Genomic DNA, 14952 nt, shown 5'->3' with positions numbered 1-14952 from the left:
ACTCAGAACAAAAGGAAAAAATATCAGTAATACTTACAATTAAGGTTTGCTGAAGTATGAATAAAGCATCTTATCTCCCCAAAACTATCTTTGGTAACATTCTTTAAATTGGCAAACAGTGAATGACAGTATCTGGATTTCTGCCGGTCGGTGTTTTGGCTCTCCAGCCCCTTTTCAAGAGTAAAAAGTTGCCAAAAATACACGGGAATCTGATTTATGCCTGCTTACCACTTACAAATAAAAATACAAAATAGATCCATGAAGGTTTTGAGTCAATATATTATTTCTATTTTCTGCAATAACATTTTACATTATGGGATAAAATGTTAGTAACCACTTCTCAACAGACCATTTTTTAATTAAAAAAACACCTGGAGTAGTTCTATCAGGAAAAAAACCTAGGGAAAGTGTTAGGTTGGGCCATTAACGCCTGTTGTGTGCTTGGCACTGTACAACCAAAAAACAGTTTCCCTAGAGTTCAGTTTTAAAACACAAGTCTTTTTTTCCCTAAGAAAAGTACAAGTAGATTTCATTACAATACTTACATGAATGAATAATTGAGAGGAAAACTTGTTTTCTGAGAACAGTCTTTGGTGCCATTTACTGTACTGCATCAGACACAGCCTCTCTCTCTCTCTCTCTCTCTCTCTCTCTCTCTCTCACTCCCTGTCCCTCTTTCTCTCACACATACACACACACACGCACAGAGGCACACACCAGTAAACTATCACTGCAGACTTGGAGCAGAAACCTCTTTCTTCTCCCTTCGGTGCAAGTTTCCCTCTCTGGCACACTGATGTTTGGCTTGGAAACGCAGTGTGACTTTAACTCTCTGATCCCATTTGGGCTCTTCGACTTGAGCGACGGAGATGAGAGGCCGGGCGATTTGATCCCCCAGTACCCTGCGGGCGACCCATTACATGCACGTTTTCAATTATGGGGAGGAGAGGCCTTCTGTATTTCTGTCTGGCTGGAGGTTGGAGCGTAGGTTGATATTTGACTTCATTTGCTGACATGAGAATATTGAGTTGTGGCATATAGACCAATCTGGAGGACCATGAGGCTAGTCTTGGACCTCAATTAGTATCTGACAATCTGGGATACAATGGGAAACTGACAAATGTTCTGAACTGATAAGAAAATTTAACTGTGAAATGAGAGCGATGCTCTTACAAATAAGATATAAGTAAGAAGTAAATAAGAATAATGCCATCAGTGATCCTCTAGATTTGAAAAAAATGATTCAAGAAGAATAACCAAAAAAGAAATTCAAAACATCACCTTGTGACTTCCCAGCATTCTCCTGTGCTGTATGTGTGTGTATGCATGTGCACGCATGCAAGCATGTGTGTAGTCTGTATCTGTGTGTGCTCATATACACACAAATATGTATCTGTGTGTGTGCATGTCTGTGCGTGCGTGTGTGTGTGTGTGTGTGTATGTATGCATGTGGGTGTCAATGCAAATATTTTAAATGTTTTGTGCAAGTTTATATGTGTGTGCAAGCTTGTATATGTGTGTGAGTGTGCAAGAGCGTGCGTGTGTGTGTCTCTCTTGGAGCCTGGGAAAGGTGCAGGCTGTGCTAATGGAAAAGCCGGATTTTCGCCAGGAAGAAAGACAGATCCTGAAGGAGCTCCTGCAATTCTTATTTATTGTGCTGACAAGACAGGCAAACACACCAGAGCGTAAATATCAGTGAAGACCTGACATCAGGGCAGTTAACATGGGACACATCCAGAAAAAAAGTTCAGAAAAGAAACATGCTATGTTTTAATTTGTAAAACAAACCCTGCTATCTGAATGACTCCTTCCTAATTCTCATGGGAGGTGTTCTGTAGTAACGGTTCACTCGCCAAGCCAGCACCACTCTAATGCACACATATTTCACATACAGCTGAAATACTGGGTGATCAAAGACCTTATCAGCAGTAAATTCAACAGGCGTGAGTCCTGAGAAGGAAATGTATAACCTATCTGGAAGCAAAGGAATGGAATGAACATCTGTCTGAGGAAGGAACTCTGAAAATTGGATGTGTACATCTACTTTGGACTCCCCCTTTCAGTGGGTGCAAATCTTCTCAGTTCACATCATATCATAGTTATTTTTTAATACGCCGTTTGCAGCCTGGAAAGACACAAGGAATCATTAGGAATTTATGGTTCGCAGTATCTTTTTTTTTTTTTTTGGGACAGACATTTCCACTTGTCAACCAGAGGCCAAAAACGACAAATTCGACAAAGTATGCAGAGACACAAGTCAGTGTTCCTACCGAAGCGTAAATCATGCAAGGTTGAACTAGAAGCACACAGAACCTCGAGCGATTTCCATACCAGCTTTTCATTAAAGAGACACCATCTTCTGACAGCTTGGCATGTATGATTTACACTGTCATTATTCTTTCCATCAGTTTGAAGATGCTGACAGACGAATCATTCTTAAAATTTACGTTCTATACCTTCTACACGCTGCGATCCCTTTAGTAGCTCTGCTATTGCGTGCTGGCCCAAATGCTGAGAGAAGAGCTAGCTGGGGATAGTAGTTACATGTTTTAATGCTGACTTAACACATTTAAATCAACCACAACAATAAAAAAATTGCACATTGTATGTGCAGAGTAAGTAGAGCTGATTCAATTAAAGTTCAGTTGAGCTTCCATCTGTTTCCAGGAAGTCACCCCAGAATTTTCACTTACTCTCCATGGGACAAATTTCGACAACAACAGCAGTTTTTTGCATTAAGGGGTAGGTTACTGTCAAAAACAAAGAGCAATCAAAGCGCTCATTCCTCAAAGGCATTGCAGGCAGAGACAAAACAAAGACAACACCACTTAAAATGTCCTGGTTTGGCTTAAATGTGATTCTAATTCTGCGATTTTTGTGCCATTTGCTAATAGTTTTAAATATGATATCCACAAAATATCATGACTCTGTCTTTTTCTAAACAAATTGGTTTTTTCCCAGCAGGCATAGAGCAGGAAAAGCTCTTAATTGCAGGTTAGGGGATTGTTTGTTTGGAGAGAACCAGGGTAAGTCGTAAGTCAAATGAACTGAGACAGAAAATGTCATCAGCATTATTCATCATTACAGCATAGGATATATTGATAAATTATATTCAGTATTTTGAAAAATATGCAGCTGGGTGCATGAGAGAAACATGGATAATTATGCCTTGCTATTGCAATTGTTTCTCTCAATCAGTGAGAATTATGCTCAAAACTCAAATTGGATTTTATGGATTACTTACAGGATGCCTAGGGGTGATCTCTGAAAAATGGTATCTTATTATCAATTATTATATGAAATGTACATAACTAATTGGAACTGCATTAAGAAAATTGAAATTTGAAGTTCACTTTATTTTTTCAATAAGTAGCTACAGTATTTGAAAACACACACCAGGGAAAGTTTTTGAACACACCAAGGACTTTTATAGGCTTTTTTATCTGTCACTAGCAAGGAATAAATTTCCAGAGTTTTCTATAAACCTCCTTGGACACACCAAGCACACACGAAGAGCACACTGCAAGCACTCCTTGGAAGATAAGACCAGAAAGTCCACTTTCCCACAGGACAATGCTAGAAAAAAATTATGTCAACCGCATGGCTACTTTAATAAAACAGCACTTTTTACTGTGCAGAAATCATTTATCATCCATATATCTATTCCATTTATAAAAAAAACACTGTACGCTATTATAAGGCACTTACCATGTGACCATTATAACGTAAATTCAGCCATTGCTGAAATTAAAAGTGTTCTGATTTGTTATCTTTTCATGAATATTCATGTGGGGTGTGGTCAGAGACAGAAGGTCCGTCCTTAACACACCAAAATGGACTGCACTGGAACCTACAATTGTCAACCAGATCCCCCTGGGCACTGAAGTACAGAGGATGGAAGGAACGCACAGCTGACAGTCTGTCCACTCTGAAGGAAGACTACAGGAATACTATTTAAATTCCATTGTATTTTCTGTTGGCTTCATTTTATTGTTGCATGATAATGCTGATCAGAAGCAACAGAGTTTATTTAAATCTAAGACAGAGAGCACCCTTCTGAGTAAGTGTTTTTTTTTTTTCTCTCTCTAAGTTTATGTTCCCATAATGGGTTCATGACCACAGCTCAGTTCTCAAAATCTGTAGGACTGCAAATGGCAGCACTGGCTCTGGTAATTGCAGAGGTCCAGGGAGGCCACAGGACACAGTAATGAATGCACACAAGTCTGATGGGAGAACTCTTCTCCACGGCTCCTCGGCCTGCTTTTATAGGGCGCCGTGAACAATGGAGCACTCACTTTGTTTAAACAGCAGATTACCTCATATTTATTTTTCATGCTCCAAATTGATTGTAGGTCATTTGTTCTGGAGGCTAACAGCAGTAAACAGGTTTTGTGGGTAATGGGACCACACTTCCCGCTTGCTAAGATTAATCGCCGTCTTGGCCTCTTTTTGACACTGCGCAGCCGAAACTCGCAAACTCCCTGATTACAACGAATCACAGTGTCAAGCTGGGACTGCACAACACTATTTAGCAAACCATTAACTCTCTTGCTAAAGATTTTTACCCCTCCTTAATCTCCTTCACAAGCTTCAATTCTATTGCTTCCCACTCTCCCTGCAGTGGACCAGTTGTTTGCCTATATGTTCGTGTCTACTAACAGCTATGTTTAAGGTGGCTAGATTTGGTCCTCTACAGTTGAAAAAAAAGATTAAGTTTATGACATGCTGAAGTAACAGTGGGCCTCAGAACTTTGCAAAGGACCACATCTGATGAAGATGAGTGTTTTTCTGCTGTGGCACGGAAAGCCGAAGCGGCACTATATGCAGCACGCACAGCGAAACCTTCCCGAAAATACAGCACTGAGGTTCCCTGCTTGACGTGTTTGAAATGAGAGTGATTACATATAGGACTTTAACCAGCTCATCAGTCTTGTTTATGGGGCTTGCTGGAATATACATACAGCGTATAAACACCAGCACAGTGATGTTAAACAGCTGGATTTATTCCCACCCGTTCACAGCGGCATCCTTTTTAAACCCAGATCAAACGTGTTTAGAAGATGGGGTAACGTGAATCAGCACCGCTCTTACGACTTCTGGTCAGGTCAGCTCCTCAGCCCTGAACCTCACCCCTCTTATTAATGATGTTTGTGTGAAGGGAGTCACCATCCTGGAAGAAAATCTTTTACAGTGTCCACTTACTGTATTTAAAAACAACCACTATATTAATGGCAAAAAGTTTTCATATCTCGACCGGACCGTCTGTCTTCTTGAGACATTAAATTTCAGTAATTTGTCACTTTGCTGCATACTTCCTTCTGTGTCTATCCTCTTTCCCCTCACGGCATTTATCTTACTGTCTGTGTCACAAGGTCTTCTTGTGGATGCCTCTGGGCTTCCGCCTGTCTACCAGGGCTTTAGAAGTACGCCTGTCTGTTGATTTATTTGTTGCAGTCTCTCTTGATCCTCCTTTCTTCTTAACACAGAAGAGACCACTGGCTCTATGCAGCTGCACAAGATCAGATCCAGTGTGGGGTAGTGGCGTGCAGTCCCTTAAACGGATTAGCATGACAGGGGCCGTGGTACCTGCTAACGACTTCTTCATTTTTAACTAAGTAGCCAGGATTAGCCTCCATATGTCAGTTCAGACTCGAGGAAGCATTCAGGATACGCAGGAGGAAACATCAGAGTTATGACTAGCATCCTCTCCCTTCACTTAAGATAAGTATTAAAAGGCATTCACACCAAGGTAAAAAGCAGACTGATAAGGAATTAATCAGGTAGCATGCAGCAAAAATATGTCAAAGGGAGGAAATTACATCCCAAGGCAATTATAATTTTAGAGGTTTTCCTTACTTGACGGCACATTTTTGACTGTTAAATGAAATAGACACTGATGATGTTCACACAGCTCTGTAAGGGCCTTGAATGCATTGCCTCTTTTAAGTAAATCTCCATTAGAAATGGGAGGCTCTTGAAACTTAATTAAATATTTAAGAGCAGGAAGTTTTTGTCCTCATAACAACTTGTCCATCCAGCTTTCCTGTGGCATGTTGTGGATGGAACAGGAGGTGTCTTGTTACTCTGTACAATTAGAAAAGTTTAATTGCAGGAAACCAAAGTCAGACATTTTAGAATTCATGCCAGATTCCCACTCAGAGTAAAGGAGGCACAATACCTGGTCAGTAAAGCATCTCTGTTGTGTTTATAATGACAGGTTCAGAGGCACTTGTGCATATGTGAACTGGGTAGAGGCAACACAGATAATAAGCCTCATTTTTACTTCCTTCAAAATGGGCTCCAGAAATGTTGATGAAAACAGTTCCTCCTGTTACCCTGGTCTTATCTGACTACAGTAAATTTCTCAAATTTTAAAATTTGTTGATTGCATTTCTGCTATACTTATTTCTCCTTTGAATACCGTGTTCACAATCCACTTGGGTGTTAAAATTTGACAGCAACTCTTCCACCCAGATGCACAAAATGTCATGGAGTACAGATTATCCTTATTTACATGGCTCAGTTTCTGCTACTTACTATAAATAGTTTAAATTGTTCTCCCTGCACTAAAGCATAAAGAGACTTATGCTTGTGTCCTCTCCCTCAAGTGTGCTTTTTCAATGGCAGGCTGAGTGTGGAATACGGATTAAAATCTCTCAGTCAGAAAGCATTAGTGTGAAGAGGACAGTATTGGACACTGACCACTCTGGCCACTCACACACACTGACTGTCACTCACTCAGGACCCAGAGAGGGGCGACAGGTGGCTGTCATCTTAGGGAGAGGGTCATCATCCACTTAGAGCAGCTCATCTGTCTCCTGCCCCCCCGGGCCTGCTAAGCCTTAACCCAGCCAGGGCACCAGTGTGGGAGTTTCCTCTCTCTATCCCCCCCTCAAAGGAGCCCATCTCCACCCACGACTCTCTCACATCTCAGATCTCAGGTCTCAGATCAGGCCAACAAGCCAGTATCCAGAAATAGCACTGCTATCACTGTAACAGAGAATGCTGACCATGCCTGGAAGGAGACCTTAGGAGAGGGCGGGGAAGATAGGGAGGAAAAAGAGAGAGAGAGAGAGAAAGGAAAGGGAGAGAGGAATGAGTGTGGGGTGAGAGGAGCAATGAAAGAGAAGCAGGGAGGCAGAGAGGGAAACAGAAGTTGAGATTGAAGGACAGGGGGGAGAAAGACAACGTGACAACCAGCCTGCAGCATGACCATGTATAATAGTAATACCATAGTGTTCCATTCTCTGTAAAGATTGGGAAAAAAGTGAGTCCATAATTCACATTGTACTGTAAGATACAGTGTGTGCACTGGCATATTTACACTATCCTCTGACACTTTGAAATGACTATGATAACCTACTTCTCAGATGACAGACTAAGCAAGGTGTCTGTCCCTGCAGAGGGATGTTTGGCCCTGGGCGGGGCTCAGCAACGCAGGAGTCAGACTCAGTGCTTCAGCCTGGGCTAGTCAGCAGGCAAATGGCACGTGAGTCACAGAGTAGCACATAACCTGCATGTCCTCTGTGATGGGACACGGGCCTCTCTGCTGGATGCTCAGCATTTCAGCAAGGAACTGTTGCTGCAGTGCACTGGAGTTTAGACACAGTGTGACAGCACATGCAGTACCACTGTTGTTAAACAGTCTTTTTTTTTAACGCCATTCTGATATCACATGACACAAGGCAATCTTTATTCAAACACCGGCGTCCAAGCAGACTAAACTTAAATGAACATTGCTGGCAAAATGCAGAAGAGAATAGTGCCATGAGGTGGTATACATGAATAAATGACTAACAGTGATGAAAGAGGAAGGACAGCTGAGCAGCTGACTGTGTCTTGGTTATCTCTTACAGTGAATTTAGTCTCCTCAGGCAACTTACCAGGGGAATACAAGGGAATAACAGTGACAGAAAAAGAAGAAATTAAAAGCCTGAGAACTCAGGACTTAATGGCTTTAACAGCATACAAGCTGTTTTCTCCTCCTGTAGGAGAACTCTGCAGGCCTACAGATAGCCTCTCTTAGCCACATATGCTTTCCTGTACTCTATACTACAGTAAGGTTCTACACCACCCCGCAGAGCCACCGTTCAACCTACATTACTCATGAGGTGGAATACAAACGAAACTGCTGTCACCTGCTAATCTCCAAAAGGCTTTCTTTTTCAGTCCTGAGGGATGGCCAAAATTACTGGCAAAAAATATGACATGTCTTGTTTCCCAAAGCTGGAAAATCTGAAACTGATCTGAGGTCAGTGTGTCAGGTTTGGGTTTGGGCCATACTTAGCTGTGTTTTGAGACCTGGGCCTGACTCCAGACCAACTTTACACACTATGCCCCAACTGCAGGCTTGTCTGATAAAACACTTAACACACACATTCGCACTAACAAGCAAATGCACGCGCGCCCACACACACACACACACACACACACACACATACACACATAAGCGGGTGTGTTAACACGTCTCTCCATTCTGGAACCCCGCCTCTTTCCTCCAGGCACCCGTTAAATTTCACTCAGATTGGTCTGCACTTCTGGTGAAACTGCTAACACTCCGCACATGTCTCTCTGTACATTCAGGGAAGGGGGGTGTGTTACTGTCTTATATTTTTCTGTTACCACCACATCACCCAGACTCCATGCAGTCTGCAGAGCCACAGAACTACACATTACATTATCTACATTACTGTTTAATTTAACAGACACTTAACTAGGGACTTTTACAGTGGAGCTTCCATCTGACATATTACCTCATGCAGATGGATTTATTCAATATATTAAATGAAGCAATTTGGGCTATCTCTGTCAAGAATATAACAGGAGGGACTTCAACCAACAACTACCTTATTTCCAAAGTCCAATTCCAAAACTTCTTGAGGTGGGTTTGAGACCTGTCACCGAATTAATTATTTACAACTAAGATTTTCTCTGAATTCAGATGAAAGCATTAAATGGTCCAGTTGATGATGCTTGTGGAAAAAGCTGGCAGCATTATATTTTTTAAGCCTGAAATATGCTGAATGAAAGCAGTTTGTTTGCAATGTGGTCAAGACAATGGATGCTGGAATAATACAAATATAGTCTGAGACAAGACAAAATGACAAACACACATATGTATACCCAAACATGCACACACACACACACACACACACACACACATATACACACACTAAGAGCAAGCGTGTTCACTCTTCTTTCCCGGCACCATTCAGCACCCACAATGAAAAATTTCACAGAAGTGCACAGCAGACAGGTTCTCTGCAGATCATTGAGCTACATGAAAACAGCTCTTCAACAAATTGCTCATCCCCTTGAAGCAGAAAAGCAACAGCAGACTTTTAACATAAGGAAATAAGTGCAAGGAGGATAAAACAACCAGACATCATGGCTCGCATTCAAAGCAGCAAGACCCAGGAGAGCATTCAATCAAATTAACCAGATTTTACACTATTTAAATTTCCTTCCATTCATTGCAGTGGCCACCAAACTTGTGATGATCTTCTGTCAATAAAACTTTAATCTGTAGCCCTTGCTTAGTTTTGTTCTTAAATTACAAAGCTCTTCAGCGGTTACAGTGAGCCTGGGCCTTGACCTGTGTTGATTTATTTTCAGTTCATCGAGGCACTTTCATATATCCCTTGACTTCCTATACCAGCATGTGTAGATACAGTACTAACCTCCAGGGCCAAAACTAAGTAAAATAGCAACATTAAAAAGGTTAGATAAATACTTTTTTCAGTTGAAAACTACAGATGCTGTCAAATATTAGTCACAGCTGCTCCAGTGAATCATCACTGCTCTGTGCTTGTTCACATCACAGAGAGCACTCTCTATATTCACCAACTGAAACTCAAATCAACCAATAAAAAACCATGAACCAAACCAGTGCTACGTTAGTGAGTCTAGCCTACACACACACAGTATTGGTGTCATTGATGTGTGTTTGTGTGTGTGTGTGTGTGTGTGTGTGTGTGTGTGTGTGTAAACCATATGCTTCTGTGTGCGCATTTTGTCTGTGTGTGCACATGCATAAATGTGTGCATGAATGAGTGTGCATGCATGTGTACATCAATGTATTCATGTGTGTGCGTGAATGGTTGTGTGTATGTGTACTGTTTGCACATGTATTTGTGTGTGTGCGTGCACATACATGAGAGTGTTCGTGAATGCATGTGCATATGTCTGCATGTGTGTGTGTGTGTTTATGTGTATGCATGTGTGTATGTGCATATGTGACTGTATGCATATGTTTGTGTGTGTGCATCTGCATATGTGTGACTGTGGGTGAAAGCACGTGCATGCGAGTGTATGCGTGTGTGTGTATGTGTATGTGTGTGTGCGTGTGCATGCCACCGTTCTGGCACCTCTCTTCACTTGTCACAGGCTGTGTTTTTATTGATTGACAAATCAATTGTGGGCCACATTTAAACAAGCTCGTAAAACAGAGTTGGGGAGAGGCAAACAGGGCTCTAAATTACCCACATGACAGCCTCTCTGCATTCCCACCCAACTTTCAAAAAGTTTCATTATTTCAAATTCACAAAGCATGTGGAGGCAATGAAGAATTGGCAGGACTTATGCATGGGGATACACTTCACACATACTATACTGCACCAAAAACAAAAACTATTTTTAATTGTTTTCAAAGATTCCAGCGATAATCAGGCACAAACCCAACCAGCCGCTTACTTTTCTGTTGACCTATACAAGTGATGTGCTTTGTGCTTTGTACTGTCCGTATATGTTTGTGAGTGAGTGTTTGTGAGTGCATTTTGAGGTCACACAAAACTGCTGGCAATAAGTTCTTGCAACACAGTTGGCAATGGGAGGACACAATGACACAGCAAGCATCTGATTAAGCAAACTGGCTTTTTTTCCCACACTTTGGAGACACGTTCGGCCAAAGAGCGAGAGAAGACAGCGTCACTGAACTCACCAATGCAGGCGTGGACTCTAACAGACAACTGAGTACGCAGGACAATGCTGTGTTTCTTCCCTCTCCTACAAATGAGAGAGAAAGAGAAAGGGGGGAGAGAGAGGAAGGGGGAGGGGGTGGGATGAGATGAGATGGTTAGGAAAAATGACTTTTTGTTTTAACAACCCCTTGAGCAAAGTGCTGTACCTGTACCGTAAAATTCAAGGTTTACAAAAGGGTCACAGAATTCTTTAGATGTTAAAAAAACACCCTGGAACTGGAACTTACTCTAAAAACCTCTATTAAGCATTTAAATAACAGGAAAGCACAATAGGCTCAAGATTGCATGAATTACACAATGACATTCATGACACAGACATACATTATGGAAAGACATGCAGCCTTTTGCTAAGAAATAGGCACCCCTGTGGTGCACACAGCAATAGGATTTTCTGAATATGGAGTAAAAAGGACAGAGTGAACACTCCCTGGCCCAGACCCCATGCTGATGCAGGTTCTATTGTTCTTCCCTCCTCTGCTCGCTGATGGGCTGATGGAGAGGAGAGCAATGGATACAGACAGATAAATGCAAAGAGAATGTTTCTCCCTGGTGGATCTGATTTGAGTAGGCCTCTGTGCCTTTGGATCACTGGCTCTGTGGCAGAGGCAAGCTCCAACAGGTACTCCTGGTGACACAGTTGGCATGGAGAGAGGTATGCTGGGAAAAAAGCTCTATCAACAGACTCCCTCATCCAGAGGAATAGTGTTTATATCCACTGCTACTCACTGATATGGTGAGATTTAGACTGGTGATATTCTAGCTGAATACATTACCCTGGGGTAAAACATCAATCAGTGTGTGCATCAGGATTCAAACACATAGGCACCTGAGTATGAGCCTCAGTCAGATCTCCTTCCCAATACTGCCGTGAGAACTGTGCTTCAGTGTGTAAATAAAACCCAGGAATAGTGTTTAGTTTAGACCTTAGTGAGGTTAATCTTCATATGCTTCTTTATTTTTTCCAAGAAATCCAAAGCAGATTTGAAGTTCCAGTGAGATATCCCATGTACCTGAACAAATGCATGTTAAAATACTGATGACTTGGAGAGCTCTTCTAGGCACCCTTTCTAGTGTCTATGAGAGTTACTCCATGCTGGAGAGGAGGCTGAACATGCATCTTCACATCTCTGCTCTGCTCATTAAAACCAGCCCTGTCTTGGGTGACCAAGTGAAGGGGAAGTGAGGGTACACAGGTCAGCTCCCTCGCACAAAGGCAGCTGGAGCAACATCTCCGGTGCAGGTCACTGGCCCTCCCCTGATCCGTGCAAGGCGAGGGTCTGGGAAACACGGATACGGCTTCCTGGTGAAAGTCGCAACACCTCAAAGCCCCCGGGTGACGGGAGTGTTTTGGTCACGGGGCGCAGCCCACAGCAGGACCCACATTTGGCTGGCGGCGATAATGATCGGACGGGGAGAGGAGAGAGGGGCGGCTAGTCAGCGCAGACACAACACCAGAGACCACAGAGACAGATAAGGCCCTCACGTTGAGCACACACACTCACTCTGAACAGCACAACCCCTACACACAAGGCTTGACACCGTGGCTAAACGGAGGCTATTGTGGTTTCATTCACCGGCTACCGAATCCAACAGACACATACTCCATTGTGTCCGCAGCGGAATGGAAGTTTGATGTTGACGTTCTAATCTACCTGGCGGAATGCCTGAACGGGACTGTTGCCGGAAGCGGAATGCTGCTGTCAGAGACAATCGATTGACAGCTCTACCTCGGACCCGGCGAGGGCAGGAGTGTTCGAAAACTGCAGGCCTGGTGAATGTGATCTGCATGGGTAACATTACTCTATGCGGACCGCGAGCCAACAGCCCTCGTCGTGTCTGAACAAAGTGAGACACGGAGCCGGCGTGCGGGCGAGGCATACCGCCAGCGGCACAACCCCAGCATTTATTTCTTAAATACATCATAATGAAAAGATACAGAACCAACGCCGTCAAACTCCCCTTCAGAGTAAAAAGAAGTGACAGAGGCGCGGAACTAAATCCCTTCGCCGTTGAAATGAATCAGTAACTGGATGCGTTATATAATTAACCTGCAACCCTATCCCTGACACAGGCCGTGACCCGAGCCTAAACAGTCACATGTGATCGATATCCTGGTGCGGAGGAAGGCCGCGGAATGTGCATGCGTTCGTGCACTTGGCTGGGACCGCGCTGCCTTGTCGTGATGCAGGACCAGATCAAAAAAAAGGCAGAGACACTTATTTGTTGCACCAGGTGACAGCGCTTTGTGGCTGTGGGAGGCCTGCGACCCATGAATAGGATGTGGCCCTGAGCTTGGATTTCATCCCAGGGTTAAGCAGAGAGATGTTCCCTGACTTTGGCTGCACCGCACAAGTTTGCCAGGATGGCCTCTTCTCTCGCTCTGTGATGAGGCAGTCCTCGATCCCCATTCTCTCTCATTTACTTCACTCTTTTAGCAGTAGCCGCTATCCAGTGTCACTTAAATTGCTTACAACTATACAAATCATTCATTTACACAGCTGGATGTTTGCTGATGCAAGACAGGCTATCTTACTCTACTACAGTGGAGCAGCCTTTTGGCAAAAAATTCAGGTCCTTAACCCCTACACCACACCATACTAAATGAAAGCCATTGCAAATTTTTTCTTTCATGTCATTTTTGTTTCTATTTAGTCAGGGTTATGAAAAACACGAAGGCCACTGCATATGCCCAGCTGTTCATAGGTGGTACAGCATAAGATGCAGAATAAAAATTGTAAGCCTGTCATTGCATGTCATCTTGGACAATCAGACCTGCTGTTAAACCCCTCAGACACACAACCCTATCCTTAAATGCCTCCAGACTGCGGCTTCACCTTTCTGGCAGCATCTGATTTTCCAGGTCTCATGTAGACAAATCTGCAAGAGGAATCACAGACACAGCCACGCACACGCACACACATTTATGCAATAGGATTCCTGCTCCTTAGCACTCGAAATCCGACTCGTGTTTGCGGCAAAGGGGGGGAAGAGCCCGACGATACCATGTGTTTATGCAATGCAGAAAATAACAGCTCAGCACAGCATTCGCTTGCTTTGGAGAAACCAGCCTTCCTCACTGATCTGAGATGAAGAACAGATTAGCATTGCTTTGAAAATGTCAAGTAAGTGTATACTTGCATGCATGAACTAATGTGAAATGGAGATCATACTGTTCATGCTCGCAATTTAAATCAACTGTCAGCTAAGTGATGTCCCCTCCACAATTCCCCAACATTCCTCACAAACAAGCACACAGTGCACTGGACAGAGGGTAATTGTGTCTGTGGTATAAGCAAATAACTACTGTACCACCCCCCCCCTTCCTTAACTACACAACCCCATGTGTACACTGTTATACCTGCACACCACCCAAACGCTAAACTTACCCCCTGCACTAGCTCCACGGAGAGCGCACTGGTGCCAGACACACTTGGAGACTTTATTTGCCTGAGCATTCCCCAGTTGTTGATACCCCACACATGGGGTATCAACATGGGGGGTTGATAATGTGCACCTCCTGGGTCTTGAATCCTGGGCTAAGCACATACCAACACTGGCCCATATTCTTGTTAATCATTGACAAAAAATTCTCCCACAGAGCAATTTTGACTCATTAGTTTTCAATTTATATATGAACACATGGACGAACACACACAAGCATGCACATATACACACACATACACGCACGTGCGCGCACACACACACACACACACACACACACACACACATAAACCTGCATGCAGACACGTCTACACACACCTTATACTTGCACATTCTCCCCCATCACACCCTGCATCCAGGTAGAGGGATCTGACAGTAGGGACCAATCATATCCAAGCACCACCTATGCCTACAGCATCATTTTCCAGCTGTGTCTGCCTTTCTGATCCACCCATTAATACCACATGCTCCATCAGCCAAGACTGGTTTATGATCTATAACACACAACCACAAACACTTCACTGTTCTGATT

The 14952-nt window shown here is 43.2% G+C and overlaps 1 protein-coding gene across 1 annotated transcript in view; it reads right to left on the bottom strand.

Annotated features, from left to right (window-relative positions):
* The window catches only part of fhod3b (formin homology 2 domain containing 3b), a 179264-nt gene that overhangs the window by 140800 nt on the left and 23512 nt on the right, over positions 1-14952 (bottom strand). Inside the window, exon 3 of the mRNA XM_036538550.1 lies at positions 10940-11004. Coding sequence (XP_036394443.1) covers positions 10940-11004 — 65 coding nt within the window. The remainder of the gene's footprint in view (positions 1-10939; positions 11005-14952) is intronic.

Source organism: Megalops cyprinoides, chromosome 10 (genome assembly GCF_013368585.1).
Source record: "Megalops cyprinoides isolate fMegCyp1 chromosome 10, fMegCyp1.pri, whole genome shotgun sequence".
Taxonomy (NCBI): Eukaryota; Metazoa; Chordata; class Actinopteri; order Elopiformes; family Megalopidae; genus Megalops; species Megalops cyprinoides.
The sequence above is the reverse complement of the archived record's forward strand: the minus strand, read 5'-3'. Positions and strand labels throughout refer to the sequence as shown.